Here is an 11,250-nt window from a genome sequence, read left to right as displayed (position 1 = left end):
GGGGGGGGGGAGAATTGTGACAGCCGTCATAAACGCCTGGCCCCGTGATTGTCATACGTCGGGTTATATGACGCATTTGCATCTCTGCACTCAATGGCTCCAACCGTAAGGATAGAGCTACTTTAAGTTAAAAAGAACGCAAGACCATAACAGGAGAAATTCACAAATACTTGTCACTTGAAATGCAATGAATGAAATGAACAGACCTGGCATCGTCATTCATTCTCATTCCCTTGATCTCATGCAACTCAGAAGTGCATAAACAACTAATGCAGCATATCTCCGTGCATCATTGTACCAAAGCCGAAACAGAGAAATCGAATGAGGCACAGTGGATGGCAACAGAAAGGGGGCGGCATGAATGAGATCGAACGGAGCGTATCCACCCCCTCGTATACTCGACTTCTAACCGAGTTTAACGATAGTGTTTAGAAGTAGTTACGAGCCACGTACTTGGACCGCTCATTCCTCTTTTCTCCTACCCCTTTGGCCCTCCGCGCGCTATCGTATTATCCATTAACTGGGTGAATTATGGCCGAAAGGGACTGTTTGAAAAACTCGCGTTTCCCGCTTCCTCTCCCCTCGATTCATAGCCAGAGGCGATACCCGATGTTGCTGGCTGGTATGCCCATTTCAAATGCAGAGAGTAATTGCATGCTGAATTTGAATACGTTGAAATACGAGTCTCATTGGATTGAATTCTGCTTTGGGTTCGTCATGATCATTCGATCACATCCTCATTAATTATTAATTTGTTATTTTAATCCACCAGTTGACAGGAGATACTTCGGATCTGAATTTTTAGTTCTGCAGAAAATTGAAAATTGAAATTTTTGGGGTAGTAGCGACATCTCCAGGGCATCACTCGTAGGAGGAATGGGGGAAGACTCTTATGATTCATCGATAATGTTGGGAATCACAATTTTTCCATGGCGGTGAAATATTTTGAATTCCCGTTATGATGGGAGGAATTCCAGTGTCACAATGAGGATAAATTTCGCAATAAAACTGTTTTTTTTTAAAGCACAAACTGATTCATTTTGTTGTTATGCAACAAAACGATCGAGAAATATTCGATAATTTCGAAGGTCTTGCGGTATTGTTCATTTATTTCTTAGTTTTAACGGACTTTGTCATAAGAAGCTTGTGACTGGCCATCGCCCGAGGGCTTTCAGCCTGGTATTTACATATTATATACAAAGTATTGATTGCAGAGTAGAGAAAATTAAAGAAGAAGAAAGAAAAATAATAAATCAATATTTGAATAATTAATAGCATAGTATGGTTGAATAGGAAAAATAACAAGATGTTTTACATAGTCATATATGAGATGTGTGTGAGGCAGTTTGGGGTATGTGGTGTCTTGAGATATTATAGCTGATAATGAATTCCATTTTCATTATCTGTTTTTAAAGCGAGGAGATTGAAAAAAGCAGAGGAATATCATCTTTTCTCATTAAAACATGGAATAATTTTGCGATTTCTAAAAAAATAGTATATTACGATAAAAGTGAAAAAAAGTCGTCAGGAACTATATTTTTTCATATATATCGTATGATATTTTATGATACTGGTGAAAAAAACGGTTGATTGCGCGAAGCGTGCAAGAGTGCCCTTTTTTCACGTGTATCATAAAAATTATATTGCTTCTTCCTGACGAACGTTTGACGTCTAATAGATGTGCGATATTCTCATATCAGAATATATCTCTCAAGATTTTTCGAGAATTCCTACGAAACAACGTAGGAGGAAGCGTTTTCCCCCATGGAAAAATATACATAATATAGACCAATTTAATACATTCGTCGAATATATATAAGATTTATATGAAATATATATGAAACATATATAAATTTATATTTTATACAACTTTGACATATAAATCAAGCCAATTCCATATATAAAATATATAATTTAAGAGAATATACATTTTTCTGTATGGCTTACGTCAAATCCTTTCTGATCCTTTGCTGATTAAATTGGGCACTCACATGGTCTCCGAATCAATTGTCGATAATAGCGTACTCCTCCCTTTTTCTGTTTGATAAAATGCGAAAACAAGAAAGATAAGTGAGGCACAACTTCATTTTTAATCAGTGTAAAAATGACAAGACAAACTAGCTAGAATTTTCAATACATTTTTATTGTTGGCCAAGTATTCTCACTGACAAAAATCAACAACAATCGGCCTCCGGCATATTTTTCATCGTGTCTCGGCGTTTGTTCTCATATAATCATTTTTGTATAATGTTTTTTTCGTTCAAGTTGACATATATAATTTCTAACGGGTGTTATGCATGTGCGTGTTCGAGTCTCTTGACATGTTTGAAGATTTTTCAAACTCATTCCGTTAATACGATATTTAACATTAAGAGAATGAATCTATGCGGTATGTAAATGCTAATTATTTAATCTGATTTATTTTTCATTAAATTGTCTGTGTTTGTTTGCATCTAGCAAGCGATAATCGAAAATCACGTCCGAATTCGACATTTGGAGAATATTCAGTTCATATCCACTTTTGTTAGTCTATTTTCTTCGTATTTCATCCAGTGATGTAGCTAGGAATTTCGTTAACGCTTTTCATTATCCTCGTGTCACTCACGAAATTGGAAATAATATCTTCAAAGGTGAGAAAAAATCAGCAATCAGAATGACTTCATAATGGTATTTTTTTATCACTTATATACATATTTGTGTATAATTTTTATTATTCTTCTGGGGAAAATATAAAAGTCACGACTTTAATTCGCTACCAAAGGATTGAATGAATCATTGATTCGATGATCAATGATTCAATCCCTCTAAACTCTACGTTCTTTGATAAAATATAATAATTTCGATTCTTTCGTAGAATAAAATAGGTATTTTTCTCATATTCATTCTTCTTCCGTATCTCACTGTTTTCGTGCATACCTCCCATTTATCAAGCGCAAAATACATGGGCCCGAAATATAGCTAATTGGGTTGTTAATTATGCAATTTACATATTTTTGTTTTCGTCAAACGATTTCCATATAACGATTGTCAGAAAATACGTTTTACTCAATTTCTTTTACCGAAAGAAACATTTCGAGACCTCTTGTTTTGTAAATTTTCACGTGATCACAATTATTGTACAAATTTTTGTTACTCCGAAATCTTGAATCTTACAAAAAATGTCAAAAGTACGCTTTCTTTATTTCTATTTTTTGTTCTTAATTTCGGACCGCTTTATACTTTCATATACCGAAAGGGACAGCTGGACTAGTAAAAATTTTCATTATCATTACGCGTTATGATTTTCTCATTGTATCATTCCCAAAGGCTTGTAAAATCGGAAGATAGTTCCCAGCACATCATTCGTTAATTATCAATTATTTGCTTTTACCATGAATTTAAAATCACCAATTCGACATATCGAATTCGACTCAATTCCATGTTGATTCGAAAAAAGAAATATCCCGTTACACCTAAGAAATATTTACAAATCTACAAGCAATATGTTTCCTCGTATGCCATGGATTCATTGGCAGCGACTAAAAGATATTTTTCCTCGTCTACAATGCTTTCTAGTATATTTTTTATGAAAAAATACTATATACTGTGTTTCAACGCTTCTAAAAATCTATAATTCTTGTTGTTTCTCTCATTCAGCGAATCGATGATTATTTCAATAACAATAAGTACCCATCGTCGAAATACGAATGTTCATTCGATATCTAGACTCGTAACTCGCACTTTGACAACAAATTTATCGTTTTTTTATTTTTTATTTTTTCAAAATTTGTACTAAGTCGTACCTCGCCATCAACTATTGCCATAATAAAGTTCGCAAGAAGATGAATTGCATTGAAGTTTTCCAAAATTAATCAGCACCTCCACAGCATGACGAATAATTCGAGTGCTCAGCCCACTTGGGTCATTACGTAATTATCATTAGTCTATCACAAAGTGACAAATTCAATAGGGAAGCAGCTGTCATTGCAGACTAAACAATGAGAGTTAATGAGACTAATGATTAAATGAGAGAAATATCAAATACGACAGGGACAAACGACCTCGACACTTTCAATTAATCAATCGTTCACCATCATATAAAATAATTCATAAAAAATTTCCCTACTCCTAATAGTTTTTTTTTCACTGAATTTTCTTGCATTCTCTCTCGCACGGTATGAAGAACATTTTTCACTTCTTTGCACGTAGTTCAAGGAATTGAAGGATTTACTAAACCATAACAAAGAAATCTTAACAATGAATGCAACGTAAAAGCAAGAATACGTTCTGATTCAACTAAAAAAACAGCATATTGCGGGGCAAAGGCTGATTACGTAGCACCGTGTCTCTTAACATCACTTAATAATAAAATTCAAGTATCTTTTTCAGATAAACGATACTCTCCATCCGTCAAGATCGACACATTGCATCATAGAACGTTCAATCTATAATAGATTTCAGCAAAGAAAATATAATAAAACATATATTATTAGAAATGATATGTACAGTATATACAATGGAACATATTTTCCACATAATTTCTCATCATAATGCCTCTCGTTATATAGATATTGCATTTCTCATTGCCCATTACTTCATCCTCCGCCCAAAACCCAGTTGTTTTGCTAATAATTTCACTGGTGATATCAAGCTGACAACTGTTAATGTCCAAGTAACTTTATCGTCAGCTTAAGTCGCTCTCAGACCACTCCGGGCTGCATTGTGAGCAGATATGTCGTTGGATCGTAGTATCCAGCCAAGTAGTATATGTCATTGTTGTCGTAGATTGTCAAGTATCTGTGGGGTTCTTTTCCAAGTTTTTCCGTATACTCTTGAAGTGGGAGGACCTCACATTTGTGGGATATTGTTTGCACGTCGTTCTCGTCCATGTGAGGGGATTCAAACAGAGCACCCTAAAACAAACAAAATGAGATGGATTATATTTTAGTAAAAAACAATATTTGTGCCACATCTTTCAGAATGCACCATTTTTATATCATCGTTAACAGTGGGAAATATCTGATACTTTTTCTATTCGAGGTGTATGTTTTTAACAGTTAATTTATTGATGGTTTTGGCTTCCAAATGGCAGGTTTGTTCTTCTAATTTTGTCTGCGAATCAGGTAGAATGTCATGAAATGCGAAAATATGTTTTTAGAAAAGGTGTATGTATGCCATATGTATGTGCGGATTTTTCGGAAATTTCGTTAGAAATCTTCACAGAAAGAGGAATAAAGTTGACGCAAAAAATCTGAAATTTCGTCCCATAATTGGTATTCTTTGGGAGCATTTGTTTTTTTTCTTTTAAGGAATCATTCTTGATCCAGCGATCACTAAAATTATCATTAAACATGAATAACACCAAGAAGCACCACTCATACCGCCACAAAGAGAAAAGAAATTGCACTAAACAATTTTGTGATGTCTTTTATCATCTTCTTTTCGTATTGATTGTAAATGAAAGAATCGCATTCTCGCAATGAGACTACTTCATCCCTTTGTTAGGTACATTTTCTCATTGCAGAATAGAATAAATGTTTAATGAATAAGCCTTAGACTTCTTACAAGATTATCTGGGCGACCTTTTAACCTGCATTTAAAATCAACAGAATTCGTGGCATGGCAAATTTGAAATAATATAGTTCGACGCATACATATGGAAGTAAAACCCGACACATATCGGCTTTATGTATATGAGAGTTTTGCATTAATATTTGATTGCCCTCATTCCTTCCTTCGCTCACTTTGGTCGTTGGATAATGGACTCCTGCTATCTCACATATAAAATGCTTTACCATTGTGTAAAACCGAAAAGATGAATAAAAAACAAAAGGTTAGCGAAAGGCAGTAACATGACTTGATAAAACACGAAATTTCAAAATACGCAAGATCTCGTCCATTCTTGACATTTCCATAAATTTTAGGCATTTAACTCACCTCCGTACAAATGTATATTCAAGCAAAGTAAATAATTACAGATCGACCTCCATTGAAACTGAAGTAATAACATGCTTGAAGTTGGAAATATATTTCTCTCACTCACCGGATATTTCAAGTTGGCTGGACAACCGACAGTCTCTTCAGGATGATAAAACCATTTGACCTTAACAATCATATTGGAACTCGATGTTTCCCACATTGACTCAATCCTTCCGATGTAGGGTCTGTCAGGTCGGCCAGTTGAAAGGAACACAGCGCTGTCTCCTATCTGTATCGCTTCACTGCCCCTCTGAATGGCCCTGAAGAATTGTTTTTTCGCACGTCCCTTTGCACCCGGTCGCCTGTAACCCTTCCCCGACCAGCCCCACAACTGTCTAGCCGGCAAGAAAGCTGCAATTTTACTCCTACTCTCCACCGACTCCTGTCGTTCCCTAGCTTTCGCCTTTCTCTCTCCCTTTTTCGGTTTGTCTGATTTCTCCTCTGGGGGTGGTTGATCGTCGATCGCCTCTGAAATTGATTGAGGAGTGTCTGGAATTGGTTCTCTCTCTTCTAGAACACGAGACTCCTCCTTCAAACCCTCTTCCTCACTCTTTTGACCCGAGCAACTCTCTCCACCGCTGAAAAACAAATTGAAACATAAATTGATTTGAAGAAATACGCAATTACTTTCTCCGGTAAAATGAAGATTACCTTATGTGACTGCCATCGCTGTAGCTACCGTGGTGACTGTGTCGGTGTTTATGCTTCCGATGTTTCCTGTGTTTATGTTTCCTGTGCTCCTCGCAGCACTTATGCCTCCTGTGCTTCCGCTTCCCCTCCTGAATCTCCTGAAGTCGTTTCAACTTATCTCTCCGTCTCTTCTTTAATCTCTTTCGCTCGCGATATTCATCGAGTGTCCTGGCGTCAATCTCCTTAGCGTCATCGGATTTTGAGTTACCCGATGATTTGGATGGCGTTCCAGATGGTGTTTTAACGATCTGGACGTCGCGTTTGTCATCAGTGGACGTTGAAACTTGACGCCTACGTTTGCCCAGAGATAGCAGTGGATTCGGATCATACTCAACGACCGGATAATCCGGCTGTAACAGTCTGATGTCGTCCAATGCTATTCTCCCACTGTCGCCATCGTCAAATTCGACGCTAACAAATTTCTCGTCAAGATCAGAATCGGGTTCCGAGGGCTCCACCGATGTGCCAGGATATAAACAGCGGTACTGCTGACTCCAGTAAGCACACAAACGCGTACCCGGTGACAATTCTTTCGTCGATGTTGGACAAATTTCGACAATAGCGTCTTGAAGTATCTCCTCGCGTGAGTGTATGTGCGGCCTGTTACCCCTCTCACCGTCCAGAGTTATCGCGTAAACGTCTGGTGCCTGAACAGCACTTAATCTTCCAGCATAGAAGAGCCCACCCATTGCTGTTAACACTCTCAACTGATCGATTGCAAGATGCGCAGATGTGAGTTTACATCTGTTCACAATACTCTCAATTCTCTCAGCTTTTTCAGCTTTAGCCGCTCTGGCGCATTCTTTACATTCTTTACAATCGGAGGATTTCCTACGTTTTGATTCCTTCTTATCGTGATCCCCTGATTTTCTTCTCGAAGGGGATGAGCACGAGGATTTGCGCTTCTTCTTTTTGCCACGCTCGTAATTCTCCAAGCCCTCGTCCTCACTCGGTTGTGGTATAAGTCGAGAGGATTCAGCTTCCTCAGCAGGTGTTGAGGATAATTCACTCGGTGAAGGCTCCTCAGTTAGATCTGAGGTTTTTTCAATGGTGTAATTCCATTCAGACTGTTCTGCCCCATCGCTACTCCACTCTTTGAGTTTAGCTTCGGCTTTTAGTTTGGGCTTCAATTTTACCACCTTCTCCAATCTCGCCTCCTGACTCAATTTAGCTTTCTCCGCTATTATCGAACTTATCACATTTTTATTGTGAAGGGGAGTTTGCTTGACTGGTTTAACATTGGACTTGGTTATTTTGTGAGACTTTGTGATACCTTTAGACGCTGATAAACCGGATTTAAAGGGCACTGGAGTGTAACCAGACTTTCCATTCAATTTATTCTGCAAATGACGGCTCTTAGAGTTCAACATGTAACCTACTATTGAATTTTTACTCTTTGATTTTTTAGCAACTATTGTCTCGGTTAAGTGTCTAACACTACCCGATGTGCACATTAGTTTCCGCGGTCGTCCTACTTTACGCTTTTTCGAGGCAGAATTTGAGCTCGATGCTGTGGGCACTGGTGAGGATGTCTCATAACCTGTGGACCCCAGATTTTTCTCCTCATCCTCGGAGAGAATTTTATTATCTAAAACTGTTATGGGAGATGCCGCAGGGGGAACGGAAATTGGAATACTCGGGATGCTATCTAGGAGTTTAATGTGGCTTCTCTGCTCGACCAATTTCACTAGATTCAGATTGCACCTGGGTATTCCCAAGACGTTTGGACTCAGCGAGGGACCCGCCTCGAATGAGCCTCCGGGCTTTATTTCCTTATTCATATTTTTTATGTTACATACCTCGTAATCAGCGCTTTTTGTCCTCAACTTTGGGGGAATTCTCCTGTCATCCTTTCTAGGGGATAACTTCACATTCGTTGGCTTCTTGTCATTGCCATTGGACGCATTTTCGTTGTTAATGTTTGCAGACACCAGGGACTTTCCATTGATCTCGATGTTCTCTGGTATTGCCAGACGAAGTTTGCTCAACTCAAGACTCTTTACATCCTCGGTATCCGAATCCGTCAAGTCATTGTCAGCATCCCCATCCTCGCAGTTCTTGTCAGAATTACTCGGGTGATTACCACTTGAAAACTCAATCCTCCTTTTCTTGTTAAATGCATAAAGAATGTCCTCGCACGAGTGTTTTCTCTTCTCCAGTTTCTTCCTGTCCGTGTCAAAACTAGCCGCTTTCCCCAGACTCATTAATAACCTACCAGCTCTCGAAATCTCTTCAGAATTCTCCAAACTCGATGCACGTTTAAGTGGGCGCTGATCATCACCAACTTCCTCCATAAAACGCTGTTCAGCTAATGCACATAAAAGTCCCAGTGGACTGTCCACACTGTTATTATTGCTCTCAGTTTGTGATCCTTGAGGTGCTTCCTTAGTCGGTGACTTTTCGCTCTCACTCTCACTGGCTGCTCCTGGCTTCAAGTGCTCAAGTTGCAAGATACTGTTTGAGAGCAATTCAAGGCCGCTGATGTCCAAATTAGGCTTTGATTTACCAGAGGGTTTGGGCTTTTTCGGAGGATCTTGAGGGCCAGCTGAAGACTTTGAACTGCTTGCGTCCTTCGATCCTCCAGTGATAATAGTTGGTATCGTTGATGGCGATAACTTCTCTGTTTTCAAAACTCTAACGTCAGTCTCCTTGAAGTTGTTATTGCTACTTGTACAGTCGTTATTATTGTCACTGACGGATTTAACATTCAAGACAACCGAGCCTTTGCTGCAATTCGTATCTTTATTATCGTCATTAATGTTCTCCAGAGTGGAGGCAATTTCACAGAATCGTAGGATGTGTTTCTTCAGGCCATTCTCCAACCGCCTAGGGGCACTCGGGTTAACAGCGCTCTGATCTCCATGAGAAACATTCTGGGGAAGTTGATGGTCCTGAAGTGCAGCAGCAGCATTTTTCTTGAGCTTCTCTACGACGTTTTCAATCCCAGGATGATACTTCTCCGTGCACTGTTTTTTAGCAGATTTTTCGGGAAGACTGGGTGGATTTGGAGAAGCCTCGTCAGGCTCTTTCTTAACTCCTTTGGCTGGATTATTCTCAACTACAGCGTCCTCTTCGCAGTCTATTGAGGGCATATCGAAGGATTTTACTGTTATTGGTGGATGTGATGGGGTTTTATCATAGTTGGAGCTTGAATCCACTGTCGGTGGAGGTGACACCTCCTCGGAGGAGGTTGAAATAGGCTGGATAACATTAACAGTGCTCTCAGTTTGGGTATTCTCCAGAGACGACGAAACAGCCTGATGACACTCTTCCTCCGCCTGAGTATTGAGTTGACTTTCCCTCCTCTTTTCCTCAAGTATTCTCTCCTTTTTGAGAAGCTCCTCAGAGAACTGGGGCCTCTTGTGCTGCTCGAGAGGATCCCTTCTCCTTCCAAAGAACTCCAGATTCTCGTGGAAACTGTCGCAATTCTCCTCGGTTATCTCAATCATTCTCGAACCTATTCTCGATGGTCTATCCTCATTATTATTATCAGGTGTCAATGACTCGGCTTCGTCAGTGTCTGGCTCAACATGACTCGATCTACTGATGACTCTCTCTATCGTTTGATCTACTGAACTCACAACTTCAGTCTTGAGGGTGTCCTTGACAACGGCACTCACTTTAACGGTTATTTCAGACTTGTCCGATTTGCTTATTAAACTGTAGGCCTGGGGTTTCTCAATACTCGAGGAGACAACGTTGAAGGTTCCTAATACTACTTGCTGTTGATTACAGGAGGTGGATAACTCCTGTTTGACAACACCGTCCACCACGGAAATGTGCTCTTCATCGGTTTCCGGGGCATCTGTCTGATTGGAAGCATCCTGAACGCCTATCAGTGTACTCTCGCTGGTTTCGATTGAATGGGATGGCGTCACTTCTGGGGGTGGTGTCAGACAGGAGACGGGGGATGTCGCTTTAGAGATGAATGAATTCCTCTGATCGATGGAAACAAAAAGACGATTAGGTAACGAGCGAGGACCGTGATAATTGGTTGCATGACTAGTCAACACATGACAAACTTAATACAAAATGATAAATATTAATCTTTGGAACAAATGTATTGAAGGGCTATCATTCTTTTGGATATATTGGGTTTTTGGAAGAGTATGGAATTTTTAAAATGATATGAAATGACTAGTCAACACGTGACAAAGTCAATAAAAAAAAAATAATCTTCGGAACAAATGTACTGAATGTTTTTGATGGAAGAGTATGGAATTTCAAAAATCAAATGATAAATGTCCTGAAACATTCCACATTTGATAATATATTAATTTGATTTTTGCTGTAGAGAAGCAGGTACGGCAGAATTTAAAAGGGAACACCCATTGTTAGTGTACTATCTGAATCATCAATGTTGAAAATTTTCCGTACACTTCTTAGAAATTTTGACCGTATTATAGTTCCACTGCAAATTTAAGGAATACTGTCATTGAAAATAATAAAATTTAGGGAAAAATCAATGACTGTAAATTTCGATTCAATTATGCCATGAAAATGATTAAAAATCAGGAAAATGCAGGAAAATGTATTCTAGAATTTTTAATTGACTTCAAATTCAGCGTAATTTAATACTGAACATTCATGTTTTGATTGAAA

General features: G+C 38.8%; 1 protein-coding gene across 7 annotated transcripts in view; it reads right to left on the bottom strand.

The window, feature by feature from the left end:
• Window positions 1–2,122: 2,122 nt before the first annotated feature.
• LOC107040773 overlaps window positions 2,123–11,250 on the bottom strand; it is a 75,964-nt gene continuing 66,836 nt past the window's right edge. For all 7 annotated transcript variants that reach the window (XM_015260992.1, XM_015260993.1, XM_015260994.1 and 4 more), the window contains 3 exons: window positions 6,610–10,586; window positions 6,023–6,536; window positions 2,123–4,892 (listed from right to left, as the gene is read on the bottom strand). In XM_015260992.1, the coding sequence (XP_015116478.1) occupies window positions 4,680–4,892; window positions 6,023–6,536; window positions 6,610–10,586 (4,704 nt within the window). In that variant the 3' untranslated portion in view covers window positions 2,123–4,679. The remainder of the gene's footprint in view (window positions 4,893–6,022; window positions 6,537–6,609; window positions 10,587–11,250) is intronic.

This window comes from Diachasma alloeum, unplaced genomic scaffold (genome assembly GCF_001412515.2).
Source record: "Diachasma alloeum isolate Michigan unplaced genomic scaffold, Dall2.0 Dall_scaffold_00343, whole genome shotgun sequence".
NCBI classification, from domain to species: Eukaryota; Metazoa; Arthropoda; class Insecta; order Hymenoptera; family Braconidae; genus Diachasma; species Diachasma alloeum.
This window is presented reverse-complemented; position numbering and strand designations above follow the sequence as displayed.